General features: G+C 42.7%; 2 protein-coding genes across 2 annotated transcripts in view; one reads left to right on the top strand and one right to left on the bottom strand.

Annotated features, from left to right (window-relative positions):
• LOC126353920 (GTP-binding protein Di-Ras1) overlaps positions 1 to 17776 on the top strand; it is a 1474116-nt gene that overhangs the window by 602680 nt on the left and 853660 nt on the right. The gene's annotated exons all lie outside the window — the stretch shown is intronic.
• Positions 1 to 17776, bottom strand: part of LOC126353919 (pancreatic triacylglycerol lipase-like) — a 400593-nt gene that overhangs the window by 144745 nt on the left and 238072 nt on the right. The window contains exon 2 of the mRNA XM_050003160.1: positions 5399 to 5498. Coding sequence (XP_049859117.1) covers positions 5399 to 5498 — 100 coding nt within the window. The remainder of the gene's footprint in view (positions 1 to 5398; positions 5499 to 17776) is intronic.

Genomic DNA, 17776 nt, shown 5'->3' with positions numbered 1-17776 from the left:
TCGGTGACACTCTGCCCTTCACCACATCGATACGTCGATATAGAAATGGCAATATCGAATGCCGATTTTTTATTTTATATTGTATTTTTTCACAATTTTTGGCACATATTTGAATTTGTTCTTTCGAAACTGAAGTAAAACATAATTTTACTTTCACTGTGTGAAGGAGACTTATTACTTTTTGAACTTTCATTACGAAAAGTCTTTCCCTTTGACTGTGTGAAGGAATTACAGGTGGCACAAAAGAAGTGCGATTGCACTGGGGGTTCCCGATGTGAATGGAATTACAAGTTTTCCGATGTGTAGAAATAGCACACCAGAGGCGTTAAAAAACAAAGTTTTAAAGCAGCTAGTGTGCTATTTCTTTCAAAAACAATTGTTGAAAATGATAAACATGAGCGGAGACGTGTGAGAGGAAATGCTGACGTAATCAGCATTTCGCGCTACAAACAGAAACTCCAAGCTTAAGCTCCACCACTCAGTGCTGACAGAGCTGCTAGTGACAGAAATGAAAAAACAGGGAAGTCGACATGATGTGTTCCTGACAAATCCGGTATGTGATAAAACCGACCGACGGATCCATCGGACAACGGATCCATCGGACACCTTTTATTGTGCCGTTTACATGCAGCTACCATTGTTAGCAAAGCCGTTATCGCCGAACGTGAACGTGCATAGTTTTCCTATCACTTCTTGCTCTAAGGGTGATAGGCAGACAGATAATTTGTTGACGTACAGAATATCTAATAATAAATCAATACTTAAATATACAGCTCTAAAACCGACAATATATTTACAGTGTGATGCCGACATTTTTCCCAAGCTGCGACTTAGGCGCGAATTGAACAGTCACTCGGAAACAGAATAAATTTCCTTTACTTCACGTCTACGGTCACAAATTTTTATACCATCAGACTACCGGCTTCGGTCTATAATGACCATCTTCAGATCTACTTTATAAAAACATGTCCTAATATACTGTCTTCCGGTATACCAGGACTTTATAAAACAGATCTGAAGATGGTCATTTATGACGACATAAAAACTGGTCACCATAGGCATGAAGTAAAGTAAATCTGGTCGATATTTTAATGGGTCGGAACACTGATACTCTTTCCGTTGATATATCGATACCTTTCTTCGTTTTATCGAGAGACGACAATATATTCTTAAATATAGATATAACAGTATCCGATATTTTCAAAAATATCAACAGTCATAAAACGAATGTCGAGTATATTCGGAATCCAGAAACAGGTCATCGAAAATTTGCCTTTGAAAATGACCCATATGTAACCATTACCTGAATGTAAAAATCAAGTGTTCTTCTTCTGATTTTTAATGAATTCGGTATTAATGTGCCCGTCTCTGTGCCTGAGCGCCCGGCGCTCGTACCAGCCATGTGGAGGGCCCGTGCCCAGTTTCCGATACTGCCAGCGATTTATCCTCGCTGGGAGGACTACAATAAGGTACACTCAGCCGCCTGAGGCAAACTGAGGAGCTGCATTATGTAATCAAAATATCCGAACATCTCAAAAACATACGTTTTTCATATCAGGTGTATTGCGCTGACACCTACTGCCAGGCACTCCGTATCAGCGACCTCATTAGTCATTAGACATCGTGATAGAGCGGTATAGGCCTCACCGCAGAAATTACGGCCTTCGAAAGTGGTCAGGTGATTGGGTGTCACTTGTGTTATACGTCTGTACTCGAGATTTCCGCACTCCTAAACAACCCTAGGTCCACCGTTTCTTATCTGATAGCGAAGTGGACACGTGAACTGTCACGTACGGCACATAGGCGCACAGGCCGAACTCATCTGTTGACTGAAAGACACGGCCGACAGTTTAAGATGGTCGTAATGTGTAATAGGCAGACATCTATCCAGACCATCACACAGAAATTCGAAACTGCATCAGGATCCACCGCAAGTACTGTGACAGTTAGGTGGGAGGTGAGAAAACTTCGATTTCATAGTCGCGCGGCTGCTCCTAAGCCACACATCACGCCGGTAAATGCCAAACGACGTCTCGCTTAGTGTACGGAGCATAAACGTTGGACGATTGAACACTGGAAAAACGTTATGTGGAGTGGCAAATCACGGTACACAATGTGGCGATCCGATGGCAGGGTGTGGGTATGGCGAATGTACGGTGAACGTCATCTGCCAGCGTCTGTAGTGCCAACAGTAAAATTAGGAGGCGGTGGTGTCATGGTGCAATCGTGTTTTTCATAGAGGGGTCTTGCAGCCCTTGTGGTTTTGCGTGGCACTATCACATCACAGGCCTACAATGATGCTTTGAACACCTTCTTGCTTCCCACTGTTGAAGAGTAATTCGGAGATAGTGTCTGCATCTTTCAACACGATCGAGCAGCTGTTCATAATGCACGGCCTGTCGACAATAACACCCCTGTAATGGACTGGCCTGCACAGAGTCCTGACCTGAATCCCATAGAACACCTTCGTGGCAGACCTCAGCGACCGACATCTATTCCTCTCGCCAATGCAGCACTCCGTGAAGGATGGACTGCCATTCCCCAAGAAACCTTCCAGCACCTGATTGAACCTATGCGTGCGAGAGTGGAAACTGTCATCAATGCAAAGGGTTGGCCAACACCACACTGAATTCCAGCGTTAACGATGGTGGGTGCCACGAACTTGTAAGACATTTTCAGCCAGGTGTCCGGATACTTTTGGTCACATAGTGTATTTGACAGAGTAGTACCGGTTACAGGGTCAAGAAAAGTGATGTTTATTGCCAGAGCTCGGAACTTAACAATGTTATAAATATGAAGGGCGATGCCTGGCCGAGGAAGCCCACTCTTGAGTGAACTGCTCGTCGTGGCTCGAACGACGGACAGAACACAGCCCGGGCACAAAGATACCGTAAACACTGCTTTCAATCACATGGCCCGCGGAGGAGAATACGTCCGTGGGCACCTTATCGGCGCTTCGGATGCCGTCTGTTGGCCGGGCAGGTCGTGGTCCAGATGCGCCTGTCTGCGGGAAGGCTGGCCCCTGACAACTATGCAACTGCTTCCCTCGGATGCAATGTGTATTGCTGAATGGGCAGGCGCAAGGCCTACCCACAGCAGTTTTATCATTGCGTCTTACAGGACTCAGGGAGTTATAAACTGAGAATCAGATGATAAGCTGCATCAAATCAATGTACTTATGAAGCGTCGTTTATTAGAAAGAGAAGGCCTCATCACATCTACATCTACATCTACATGACTACTCTGCAATTCACATTTAAGTGCTTGGCAGAGGGTTCATCGAACCACAATTTTACCATCTCTCTACCATTCCACACCCGAACAGCGCGCGGGGAAAACGAACACCTAAACCTTTCTGTTCGAGCTCTGATTTCTCTTATTTTGATAATCATTCCTACCTATGTAGGTTGGGCTCAACAAAATATTTTCGCATTAGGAAGAGAAAGTTGGTGACTGAAATTTCGTAAATAGATCTCGCCGCGACGAAAACGTCTTTGCTTTAATGACTTCCATCCCAACTCGCGTATCATATCTGCCACACTCTCTCCCCTACTCCTTGATAATACAAAACGAGCTGTCCTCTTTTGCACCCTTTCGATGTCCTCCGTCAATCACACCTGGTAAAGATCCCACACCGCGGAACAATATTCTAACAGAGGACGAACGAGTGTAGTGTAAGCTGTCTCTTTAGTGTACTTGTTGCATCTTCTAAGTGTTCTGCCAATGAAACGCAACCTTTGGCTCGCCTTCCCCACAATATTATCTATGTGGTCTTTCCAACTGAAGTTGTTTGTAATTTTAATACCAAGGTACTTAGTTGAATTGACAGCCTTGAGAATTGGACTAGTTATCGAGTAATCGAGTTCCAACGGATTTCTTCCGGAAATCATGTGGATCACGTCACACTTTTCGTTATTTAGCGTCAGCTGCCACCTGCCACACCATACAGCAATCTTTTCTAAATCGCTTTGCAACTGATACTGGTCTTCGGATGACCTTACTATACGGTGAGTTGTAGCATCATCTGCGAAACCCCAGGTCATTTATATAGATCAGGAACAGCAGAGATCCCAGGACGCTTCCCTGGGGAACACCTGATATCACTTCAGCTTTACTCGATGATTTGACGTCTATTACTACGAACTGCGACCTTCCTGATAGGAAATCTTGAATCCAGTCCAACAACTGAGACGATACCCCATAGGCCCGCAGCTTGATTAGAAGTCGTTTGTGAGGAACGGTGTTAAAAGCTTTCCGGAAATCTAGAAATACGGAATCAACTTGAGATCCCATGTAGATAGCGGCCATTACTTCTTGCGAATAAAGAGCTAGCTTTGTTGCACAAGAACCTCCATAAGGCGTTTCGCACTATTCAGACTTAACCAAGCATTTGACACTGATTGAAAATACTGTGAATGATAATGCGTCTCGTGATAACACTAATGAACGTGGTTCGTAGACTGAAGAAAGGAAGTCTGGTGAGGAAGCCACAGAGGCAATTGCCGGCTGTCTTCGGCGAAGTTGGAATCCAATCGAAACATCAATTGCTTACCCACAATTAAGTATGATACGTGTTCCACTTACATAACAATTACACAGTACGCTCTTAAAATTTCCTCTACAAACCTAAATTGGCTAGTGGTATTTGTAAGGATTCACTGTAAAAAATTAAGCTCCCAAGATTTCAATGATATGGATGTCTTGCTTTGGAAGTAATTTTATGCTATTTCTTAGCACCTTAACAGTGTCTGGCCTATTTCCAACTTTTGCCAATTATTGTTTACACCTTAATGTTGAGCAATAGCAGCGAGCAGAGGTGTATCAACGTAAAAAATCTTTAGAACAGCGGAGATTGTAATTTTACCGACAAAATCTCGGCTAAGAAACCGTTGCTACATCAAAGTAATTATGAGGCACTTTTACAGAGAAAAGGCGGCCGCAGTGGCCAAGCAGTTAAAGGCGCTACAGTCTGGAACCGTGCGGCCGCTACGGTTGCAGGTTTGAATTCTGCCTCGGGCATGGATGTGTGTGATGTCCTTAGGTTAGTTAGGTTTAAGTAGTTCTAAGTTCTAGGGGACTGATGATATCCGAAGTTAAGTCCCATAGTGCTCAGAGCCATTTACAGAGAACGTGAGACCAGTATCTTGATGTCATCCGCACTTTGTTCGAATACCGAAGCGGCACGTCACACAGGTTCTTTGCTAGCATCATTAAAGTACTGCTGCGAGATACAGGTTTATCTGTCTCCTAATTAATTTCGGCAAGCTGCTTTGTCCGAGTAACACGTGAATGTAGGCACTACAAAGTACGCGAGCTCTTTAGGGCAATGCTTGCCCTATCCAGTGCCAACAGGTGACAGGACTGCTTGGGGCCCAGGCATCTCTGGTGACGTACTGACCTCGTGTACAGGTGGAACTGCACAACGTCGTCCTCAGACAGCTCAGTGAACTCGCTGCCCACGAACTCTGCGATGGAGGTCGTCGTCACAGGTCCAGCGACTGTCAACAGACGAAACACAGCTTTTAGCAAACGAAGCGATAACAGCGAAAAAGTTACAAAATTTATCAATACATTTGCTTGCCACCATGTTCAACAGAATACAAAACAAATATCTATAATTAAAATGATTATTTTAGAACTAGTAATGATAATATTTGCGTTGAAACTATTTTACCACAGTTGTGTTTTGGTATTTTTCATTCGGAATACTTGTGTGCTGGAACACACCGTGATAGTCTATCCTGTACAAGAATATTTGCGGACATATTGCAACGTACATCTACTACAACTTCCTTATTGCAACCAGCCTTTGCTCTCCCTCTAAAATTTTTAACCCAGTCACCAAACTTCACCCTTTCATGATGCCTCGGGATGTATTGTATCAGTATTATTAGACAAGGTGTGTCATAATTTTCTTTTCTCTCAAATTCGGTTCGATACCTCGTCGTTAGTCATATAATCTATCCATCTAATCATCAGCAATCTTCTACAGCACCACTTATCAAATTCCTTCTTTTCTATACTATGAGGTTGTGCTGCAAAGTAATATCTTCAAATTTTTTTGTGTGAAATCTCCTAGGAACTCGCTTAAATAAATGTTATTAATGGTTTACATCTTCATTCTTTGTAGCTGAATATGTGCAGCCCTCTGCCGCTAGAGTGCTCTGAAATGCAGTGTGCAAGACGACGGTGTATAACGTAACTATGTCGATAGGCGAGAAACGTGCTGTAATAGAGTTTCGAATTTGAAGAGAATGAAAATGTCAGACCACACACGAACGCTACGTCATCAGCAACAATACGACGCGTTGGGCTCCCTTTAATCGAACATCTTTCGTCGAACTTGCCCCATCCGATTTTCATTTGTTTCCAGAAAAAAAAAACACTTTCAAGGATTCACTGTGATAGTGATAAAGCGGTTCAAGTGGAGAAGAGATTGTGGCTCCCTCAATAAAGTCAAAAACATTCTACAGTGCCGGTATCAGCAAACTGGTCTCTTGTTGGGACTAATGTGATCGACACCAAGTTGAATATGTTGCCAAATAAATAAGTGTGCATGAAGAACAAAGATGTAGAATGTTAATAAAATTTGCTTTATTTAGAAAGCTGTAACAATGTCACATTTAAAAAATCGGAGGCTTTACTTTTCCGTGCGTCCTCGTACTTACTGCCCATGTTTCCCTTGCATACAAGGCTACACTCCAGATAATATTTTTAGACCCGTTTCTGAAGACAAGTTTTATATTTTAAATATTTCCCTTTTCAGAAATTAATTTCTTACTATTGCCAGTCCACATTTTATGTCCTCTGTACATCGACCAACTTAACATATGGCAATTCATAAGTAATCTCCAGGGTTCCTGGTGACGATTTTTTTAGACAGTATTGGGACAAGCAGAGATTTGATTAGATAATTTAAATTAATAATCACTATTTGTCGCAAGTTTTTACTGAAAATTAAGAATCTCATGTCAGACCACGTCTTCGAAATAAAATGAATAATTTTCTTTGAAGGGTAACAGGTATCAAAATTATACAAACCATCCACACAATAAAATATGGATATGTGATCAGAATTAAACAGAAAGGTTTTTATACCACTAGATGGTGAACAGATACGACGAGCGAAGCACTGAAAAGTATCGGAAGAGATCTTCGATAATTGATAAATATCGTCAAAACACCATGCGTTATGAAGGCGAAGCTCCACCCCTCGCCTGCTGCATGATCCCATTGGCGGCGAATAGTATTAAACATACGATGAGAACGTATGTGAGAACTTAAAATATCAGCCTAGATACCACTAAATGAAAGGTTACATAAATGTAAGATTGCTGCAGTAACAATTATTTTGCGCTTGCAAAAGATAATTACAGACGTGCATGAACAACCTTGATCCCTGTCTCCTGGTTGACCCAAGGCGTCCTTACGCCGTTACATCTCTGTACCACAAAACTCTACGCCAGTAACGCTATCCATCGAGAGCTTCCTCGATAAGGTCTCCATGGCAACGGCTGTCGTCTCTGTGCTTGCTTTGTGTCTACACCTCAGTTTAATATTTCGCGCAATGCCCGTAGAAAGCAGTTTGTCATTCTCACAAATAATTGTATTGGTTCTTCATACACATCTGCATTTATCTTCGGAAGATGTAAAGTAATTATTACTACTGCCAACTTACATTCATGTAATCTTTCGTATCGTATTTTGTTTGTATTTAGATTGATATTTTAAGTCCCCACGTTCGTTATCATCGTATGTTAAGTCCTATTCGCTCCCGATGAGATCATGCAGCAGGTTAGGGGCGGAGCTTCCCCTTCATAAAGCACAGTGTTTTTACGCTATTTAGTGGTTATGTTGAATGTCAACACTATGGTTCTGTATTTCTACCATTTCAAAAATTTTACGCAGTGGTTTGTATTCTTGACAAAGAAACCTTAAGATGTCTCTGTTCTGACGTGAAACCGGTAGATGCGAATAAAGCACTTTCACACAGCTATGCAGCTTTTGGGAAAACCTCATCATTTTTGACTATGTAATTGTTGTTTATAATTACTTGGATCTTTATTGAGTGTTGTTACTCACTATGTCTCTGCGGTGTGGTTGGCCTCCCCAGAAATTTGTTTGTATCGGAATAAACATACTTAACCCAAGTAAAAAGAAGTGTTCCACACGTTGGAAGTGGTTGTATGGGCCGCAAAAATGTGTAAATATGGGCTCTAAAATGCATACTTTAAGAGCTATGAACGTTTGTTCATTTTCGCTACTGTAAAACACATCGCTTCTACGGCAGGCTCGTTGCAATTAGGAGCGACCAACAAAAAGCAGTAACAAATAAGTACAAATTCATCCGTTATTCTCCATGGATACAGCATGCCGTAAATATACCTTAGCGTTGTTACTGTAAACCGTATTCACAGTTCTGGGTAAGTGCGGCGCATACAATATTTCTAAAGGAAACAGTTCGTGCTTTTGTTATTTTGTGGAATAACATTAATTGAATTTTCCACCGTTGCTTGTCAAAAGAGTGTAATAATGTTAAATGCGGAACTCTTCCTAATGTTCTGCATTATTATATTGAAGTGATCAAGATCTGGCTCTCAGCTTATTCGGCTATCTTCAGGTGACAACTGAATATCGCAAACACAGATAAAGTTACGTGCGACGTACACAGAACTATTTACACAAAAGATGTTACAGATAGAAAAGTGACATGCAGATTGGTTAAGAGGAAAGTATTACATTTTTGTCACGCAAAACAGTTACATTAACTAATAAATGCCGGCCGCGGTGGTCTAGCGGTCCTAGGCGCGACTTCTAAGGTCGCAGGTTCGAATCCTGCCTCGGGCATGGATGTTTGTGATGTCCTTAGGTTAGTTAGGTTTAAGTAGTTCTGAGTTCTAGGGGACTGATGACCACAGATGTTAAGTCCCATAGTGCTCAAAGCCATTTGAACCATTTTGAACTAATAAATAACTGGAGAAATATTTAACAACTAATGAAAACTTAAGTTTGTGGAACGCTTTTACACTGTAGAGTAACTTGTTATTTTGTAGATGAAACCATTAGTTCTGGATATTTTGCAGCATACAGGATGTTGGCTTGACGGTTACTTCCATTTGCCAGAGCACAGCAGAAAATCATGTCTGGCATTTCCCGTGCTTCCATTATGATGGTAAATGGAGTGGCAAAAGTACAGTGTGAAAACATTAAACAAACATATCGAAACACAGACTGGTTACATTAAAACTAATGGATGCGTTACTTTCACCCAAAACTGTGAGTACTGTTTACAGTAAGAGCACTAACACACGTATGCGGTGTCCATTGCCAATAACAGAGGAATGTGTCCTTTCTTCACTGCACTGTACACATCTTTCGAAGTTGCCAAGAGGTTACAGTAGAAGGGATGTCTTTCACAGTAGCGAAGAAGAAAAAGTTCCGATAGCTGTTAAGGTATGCATACTTACTTTTACGTAACAGCTCGCTGCAAATAATTATTATCTTGAAACTTTCTGCCAGATTAAAACTGTGTGCCAGACAGAGACTCGAACTCGGGATCTTTGCAATACGCGGGCACGTGCTCTATCATCCGAGATACCCAAGCACGACTCATGACGCGTCCTCGCAGCTTCAATTCCGCCAATACCTCGTCTTCTACCTTCCAAACTTCACAGAGAACTTGCCCTCGAATGGTGAAGGTCCCGATTTCGAGTCTCGGTCCGACACACAGATTTAATCTGCCATGAAGTTTCATATCAGCGCATACTGCTCTGCAGAGTGAAAATATCATTCTGGAATTATTAGCCGGCCGAAGTGGCCGAGCGGTTCTAGGCGCTACAGTCTGGAACCGCGCGACCGCTACGGTCGCAGGTTCGAATCCTGCCTCGGGTATGGATGTGTGTGACGTCCTCAGGTTAGTTAGGTTTAAGTAGTTCTAAGTTCTAGGGGACTGATGACTTCAGAAGTTAAGTCCCATAGTGCACACAGCCATTTTGGAATAATTATCTTTTTTTGACGAAAGTGAAGGTTTGCAAGTCTGCGCAGTTATGATAGCGAGCACTATGTGTTGGCAGTAGGTAGTGTCAACAGTTGTTATTACGTTAACATTTGAAGGCTGGTAGAGAGGTCTACTTGAAGCGAAACAACGGAAAGCACTGATCCATTGTCCACCGAGTCGCCTGCCACTAACCACGAAGACCTATCGCGAAGCCGCAGTAGTGTATCTGCAGAAAATAACGGGCTATATAAACTCTGCAACAAGGGAAGTGCGGGGGAGAATAACCTGGGAAAAGTGTAGGGCGCTAAAAGAGGAAGGAAGGAAATTTGACGAGCGTCGGAGTGGGGCGGCAAAAACGCTTTCCTCGTCAATGGAGAGGGTGCCGTTTCGCGCTGAGAAATAAAAACCGAGAGGCGGCATTAGGCGGCCTTGTCTAAACGTCGCGCAAAGTGCCGTGCGGCTGGCTCAAGCCACTCGCGTAATTGCTTGCGCTGCACTCTTTGCTCTGGAGAAGTCGAGGGCCGACGCCGGCGGCGGCGGCGTCGTGGCGTAGTGGCCCGTGGAGGCTGGCGGGAGGCGTGCGGCGTAAGGCGAGCAGCGGAATAACACCGCCTCGTAGAGAGCCGCTGTCCGGGAACACTCTGTGGCGACACTGTACACTGTTTCCTCTACATGTTGCGAAGTCTCATCGCCTCCTTTACGAGCGGCTAGTAGCGCCTCCTATTATGTGTGAGCTTGCTACAAACTCGAGCTATTACCGTGTTGTAAACTGTGCACCCGAAAAGATTACTTAAAATTACACTTAGACACATTTGAGAACTGCATGGCAGGAACTGAATTTTATAGCAAAAGCTGACTTTGTTTAACCCTCCTTCACTGTTACAAAGGCTATAGTTACACTACTGGCCATTAAAATTGCACAACAAGAAGAAATGCAGATGATAAACGGGTGTTCATTGGACAAATATATTATACTATAACTGACAAGTGATTACATTTTCACACAGTTTGGGTGCATAGATCCTGAGAAATAAGTACCCAGAACAACCACCTCTGGACGTAATAACTGCCTTGATACGCCTGGGCATTGAGTCAAACAGCGCTTGGATGGATTGTACAGGTACAGCTGCCCATGCAGCTCCAACACGATACCACAGTTCATCAAGAGTAGTGATTGGCGTTTTGTGACGAGCCAGTTGCTCGGCCACCACTGACCAGACGTTTTCAATTGGTGAAAGATCTGGAGAATGAGCTGGCCAGGGCAGCAGTCAAACATTTTCTGTATCCAGAAATGCCCGTACAGGATCTGCAACATACGGTCGTGCATTATCCTGCTGACTTGCAGGGTTTTGCAGGGATCGAATGAGCCGCGGGTCGTAACACTTCTGAAATGTAACGTACACTGTTCAAAGTGCCGTCAATGCGAACAAGAGGTGACCGACATGTGTAACCAATGGCACCCCATACGATCACGCCGGGTGATATGCCAGTATGGCGATGACGAATACACACTTCCAATGTGTGTTCACCGAGTTGTCGCCAAACACGGATGCGACCATCATGATGCTGTAAACAGGACATGGATTCATCCGAAAAAATGACGTTTTGCCATTCGTACACCCAGGTTCGTCGTTAAGTACACCATCGCAGGTGGTCCTGTCTGTGAAACCCCGTCAAGGGTATTTGCAGCCATGGTCTCCGAACTGATAGGCCATGCTGCTGCAAACGTTGTCGAACTGTTCGTACAGATGGTTGTTGTCTTGCAAACGTCCCCATCTGTTGAGTCAGAGATCTAGACGTGGCTGCACGACCCGTTACTGCCATGCGGATAAGATGCTTTTTATCTCGACTGGTAGTGATACGAGGCCGTTGGGATCCTGCACGGCGTTCCGTATTACCCTCCGGAACCCACCGATTCCATATGCTACTAACAGTCATTAAATATCGACCAACACGAGCAGCAATGTCGCGATACGGTAAACCGCAAACGCGATAGGCTACAATCCGAACTTAATCAAAGTCGGAAACATGATGGTACGCATTTCTCCTCCTTACACGAGGCATCACAACAACGTTTCACCAGGCAACACCGGTCAACTGCTGTTTGTGTATGAGAAATCGGCTGGAAACTTTCCTCGTGTCAGCACGTTGTAGGTGTCGCCACCGGCGCCAACTTTGTGTGAATGATCTGAAAAGCAAATAATTTGCATATCACAGCATCTTCTTCTTGTCGGTTAAATTTCATGTCTGTAGCATGACATCTTCGTGGTGTAGCAATTTTAATGGCCAGTAGTGTGTTTGCTTGGTTTATGGGGGGCATGGGGCAGTGCTGCCAAGCAGTGTTTCCCTCTAAACCACAGTGCCAGTACTGGACCAGGAGCGAGTAGAAACTCACCTTGAGTATTTTTCTTCTGTAACTATGCACATCTTACAAAAATGGATGTGAGTTTATATGTATGTATCTCCTACAGCTCTTTCTAAACCACTGGATCCATTTCAACCAAACTTGGTACACTTCTGACGCTCTCGGGAATGAATCGCTGTCATAGTAAGAACCACTTACCCCTCAAAGGGGTCGGGATGGGGATAAAAAATGAGTGTAGCCCACGATCCGGTAACATCCACACTTTATTCATTCAGTATTTAAGAATGACAGCACTTAGTGGCTTGCAACAAAATTTAAAGATAATTTCAAAACTTTGAGACTTTTTTCTAGCTGACTACCCCCACAAAATAATCACTTACTACATTTCCACTGTTCATGCAGTACAACTGCCGCATGAAGCATGGTGCTTTATTACTTCTTTACCACTATCTGTATTCGCGACATATTTTGCAGACAGTATCAAGATATACCACTGATTGTACATGCAAAATTATATCATCGTACGACACATGGTTAGGGAATGCGACATCATAAACATTGAGTTATGTGAAAATGAAATTGCAAGGCGAAATTGCTGGAGATACAAGTGAAACGAGTGCGAAAATACGTATGGAATATACTGAATATATGTGAAATGCATTTGACATGTGCATTCGCGAGCAAAGCAACGGATGAAAAGCTCAGCCTAAGCACCTGGAATGATTTCAGCCGAATTTGGTACACGTATTAGTTAAGATCTGGAAAGAAATACTGTGTGGTGTGAGCCACCAGCCTGTTATTGAGGTAAGCGTGATAACGTGCAGACAGGATGGGGGGAGCAAGAGGTCAACAGACAGTGAGGGGGAAGGAAGAGATGAGCACAGGTAGCAGGTAGGAGGAAGTAGACACAGAGATAGGGGGGGGAGGAGGAAATTAATGGAGAGATGGGAGAGGAGGAGATGGACAGAGGAAGGAAAGAATAGGAAATGAGCAGGGAGAGGGAGGAGGGTGAGATAAAAAGAGAGAAGTGGAAGAAGCAAAAAACTGAGATAGGGTGAGAAGGAGATGGACGAAGAGGGGGAGTAGGGGACGGGCAGAGAGGGGAAGGTGGAGATAGACAAAGAGACAGGGAGGAGGAGATGGAATTTGAGGGCGAAGGAGCAGATGGGCAGGTATGGAGAAGCAGATGGATAGGGAGAGGAGGGAGGAGCAGATGGACAGAGAGAGGGGCAGGGGGAGATGGAATGAAAATGGGTGGGTAGAGGTGGTGGAGAGTGAAGAGGGACAGAGAGAGGGTGAACTACGAGAAGATTGGGATATACACATACCCGGGCAACACCACGTACTCAACTAGAAAACTGTATTTCTTACAGAAGTTAGTCGCCAGTTCCGAAGGCGCAAACTTTTAGAGAAGTTCTTTTAGCTGATTTTATAACCTTTAGTGAGATTTTTCTTGAATGAATTCAACTTTACTTAATAAAACAAGCAAGATATAGAGCGTAGATCACTTAACCAATCAAACTAACTAAGTATTTTAGATAGAAATAAAGTTACTTGTTTTGTTTTATTAAATTTATTTTAGTCTTATGAAACAAAGTCAAATTAACCATTGAATAAATGCAGTGCGACATCTCACAGTTGTACTTCACAACACAAAAGTTGACAATAAAAGAAAAACCTTTTTTGTTAGTAAACTCTATTTTAAACGTATTTTGAAAAGCAGTCATAAGGTACTAATAAAAATTGTTAACATAAATTACTGATAATTGTTTCCAAAGAAACAGCAGACACACTATCTCTGATGTGCCTGTCTGTGCTGTAAGACTCCATATACAAATAAAGTCTGTAGCTTTCCTTTAGACCACAAATGTTCAGTGTTCAAATGTGTGTGAATTCATAAGGGACCAAACTGATGAGGTCATCGGTCCCTAGACTTACACGCAGCTTAAACTAACTTATGCTAAGGACAACACGCACACCCATGCTCGAGGGAGGACTCGAACCTCCGGCGGGAGGGGCCGCACAATCCGTAAAATGGCGCCTCCAACCGCGCATTTTAGGCCACAGTCCAAAGCATATTGTGCAGATGTGCTTTCACGATATCCTCACTTCTCGCATTAAGCTCATACACAAGAGACGCCACATTTTCTACCTCTGAGAAAAATTCTTGGTGTAATGGAGGCCCAACCCTTGCACCGCAGGATTTAGCCTGAAATATCTTGCATCCAGGGCCACAATTTGTATGAGACGACTTACTACTGCTAAAGGTGCTAAACTGCACACCTTCTTCCGTAAATGGCACCATATTTTTAAACAAATATCAACATTACGTGAAGTACACTCCAGTAACACCCAGTAACTGATATGTCCGTCGCCATCTGTGGGCTGCAGACATCAGCCAAAGAAAAGGCGTCCCGATGCAGAAAAACTGGAGAAACGCTTGGCAGTCCAAAAATCATTGCGGTTCCCCTAGTTGTTGAAGAACATACCCTGTTCTGTACAATAAATTATTTTTTCCTCAAGAAGAGAACAAATATTGACCACCTGCGTGCATAAAAATAATTGTACATATGGCAAAGTTATACTTCAGTAAGCTGTTAGGCGCACACTAACTAAAGGACAGTCTTCGTTATCGGTTTCACACCACCAAACATCGATATTATCGATATCAAGTCGTTGCTGTTACAGATGACTCGTTACAGAAAAGTAAATGTAGGTCTGTTCCGTCGCAAGAGACCTGACATACTGGTAGATTAGAACATCTACACCACCAGCTAAAGCATCATCGTGTGACATTGCTCAGAAAATGGTCTGACATAGACAGTGCTCCTTTTTTTTTTTATTTATCAAACTCACAATACTTGGAGAAATTTTTAAACTGCAGTAAAGGACTGTGAAAATAATCCTTAAAGTAGTAACCGGGCTCGTTATAAAAAACTACTTGAAAAATTTGACATCCTTAAGGCTCCAAGTGAGTACACCTGTCAATCTGTTGTACACTTCTGGGAAAACGTTACTAGGAATTTCACTAACTTTTTAAGTGTACTCATGGAACAAGAGCCAGTCTGAACTTACATTTACAAAGGTGAAACAAGGAAAAAAACTCAACAGAATTCTCTATCAGGGGATAAAGTACTACTCTTTGATAAATTGCCGAAGGAGATGAAAGAAATTCCTAAATACATGTTTGAAAAGGCATCTGGAACATACGTCGTAAGTAGGGAATACTACTCAACTAAAGACTACTTAGGATATTCACAGTACAGGATACTAACGAAAGGGGACAACTACAACATCTTGTCTCATTACAACACGTTATGAAAGCGTAGACCTTTTACAAGGAAGTCATGTGCCAAGATTTGCAGAGCACGACAGCATGAAGTTAACTGAAGTTAAAGTCTTGTGCTTGATAAGCCGCATCGTATTCCTTCCAACAATCGGCGTTTCAACCCCTCTCCTAGGGTCTTTTACAGAATCTTTTGTTGTCCACTGTAGATTGAACATTGTCAGAGAGCAGTGTCGCCTTCTCTTATGAAGGGGAGTTTTCAGCACTTGTTCTGGAAAAGTGGGATTATTTGGTAAAAAGACCTTGGGCTATCGTCATCGTATAGTAAGAGAAGTTTTCCCGCTCTAATGTCGAAAAAGGGGGTTACTACCTAAAACTCCTGTGGCTACCATTGGTGAGACAACGTCATTGGTTAAAAGAAGATTTTTCCCGGACTTATGCTGGAGAAGAGTTATTGGTTAAAATGAATGCATGAAAACTGGACCCAGAGTAATTTGCACCAAATCGGACTGTGAAATCTGCGCCCAGTACCTTCTCCCTTAGTATCACGGAGTACCTGCGACAAAACCATCGTAATTACTGTTAAACTACCTGCTCCCCACAAAAGGCCGAACTGAGCCCCGATAATTCTCCTCTACCATGGTATCCAACTGTCTGCACAAAAACAGCCTTATTACTGCTGTAGCTGTTGCAGAGTTGGCATCATGCGATTTGCGTATTTCTGTCACAATAGTTCCGATAAGGAAGTTTCAACGACCATTTGCCGTGGGCCACGTTGTCACTATGATGGTTATTCACACATAGTGATCAGAACGAAAGAAGACGTGGCGCTGTTCAAGACAGAAAGCAAACAACTGCTAAGGAATACTTAAAAACAAGGATTCGACAGTACTTCTTTCACTCGAGGATCAGTGAGGAACTCAGCTGGAACTAGGGAAGACTTTGAACCAACTAAAGACAAGGGCACAAGAGGAAGAGACTTCTATTTTCAAAATATATTCAGAGGAGCAGAGCTCCCTACATAACCCACAGTGTGATTTTGTCACTGAAATTCCAGAGTAGCAAGTAACGAAGAGAACTTTATAATACTAGCGGCAAAAGCAGAGGGAAATGAAAGAGATCCGCATACAAGAGAAGAAATTGACCTCAAAGCAGAGCTGCTAGCAATGAATGGTGGCAGCAGTTTTCTGTGAAGCGAAGACAAATTAGGGGAAAGGATAATAGTTTTTAACGGAAGAGCAGGGATAGAGGCCCTAAGAAGTAAACAAGACGTTTCTATGGATGGTACGTTCAAGTGCTGTACCAAACAGTTTTCGCAGTTATACACCATGCACCCCCACTTTGGGAGAACAAATAATGAGACAAAAATCTGTCCAGCAGCCTTTGTATCATTACCAAACAAAAGAAACGAGACATACATTCGTGTCTTGCGAAATCCGGTGGAAAATATTCCACAATGGAAAGCTGCAAACGTAGCCGTAGGTTTCGAATCAGCAGCGATTATTGCGATTGAAGTTGTACTACCGATAGCCGAAGTGCATGGTTGTTATTTCCACTTGAAAAAGCCTCTGTGGAGAAAAGTGCAAGAAATAGGATTTACTCATGAATACAAGAGCAATGAAGAAAAGAGACTACAAATTCGCACGTGTGTTGCGTTGGCTTTTCTACGGCCTGAAGTTGATGGTTTGCTCGAGATACTTTCACAGGCACCGGATATCCCCAGACTTTCTCATTTTTTTATTACTTTGTAGGTAGGTGGTTGGATAATGAAGAAAACCTTATCAATCTTTGCAGTTGCTACAAAAGGTACCAGCGAACGACCAACGCTGTAGAAATTAATAAAATGCTTGCTAAACCAAATCCTAAAATCAATGACGTAATTAGGAGTATGAAAAAACAGCAGAAAATTGTGTGCGCGCTTCAATGAGGGCAGAGCTGATTATGGAAGGTAAACGAAAGAAAAACAGTGTACAAGAAACGTAATGAAAGGTTGGAAAAACTGGTAAGAAAAGAAGGAAGAGGATGGTCAGATCAAAGTTTGCTTGAACGTTATCTCTTATCAACAAAAACCTGACGTAGTTTTGTCAGAAAAATGTACAAACTGAAAATAGCAACTTAGAAGTAAAAA

Source organism: Schistocerca gregaria, chromosome 3 (genome assembly GCF_023897955.1).
Source record: "Schistocerca gregaria isolate iqSchGreg1 chromosome 3, iqSchGreg1.2, whole genome shotgun sequence".
NCBI classification, from domain to species: Eukaryota; Metazoa; Arthropoda; class Insecta; order Orthoptera; family Acrididae; genus Schistocerca; species Schistocerca gregaria.
This window is presented reverse-complemented; position numbering and strand designations above follow the sequence as displayed.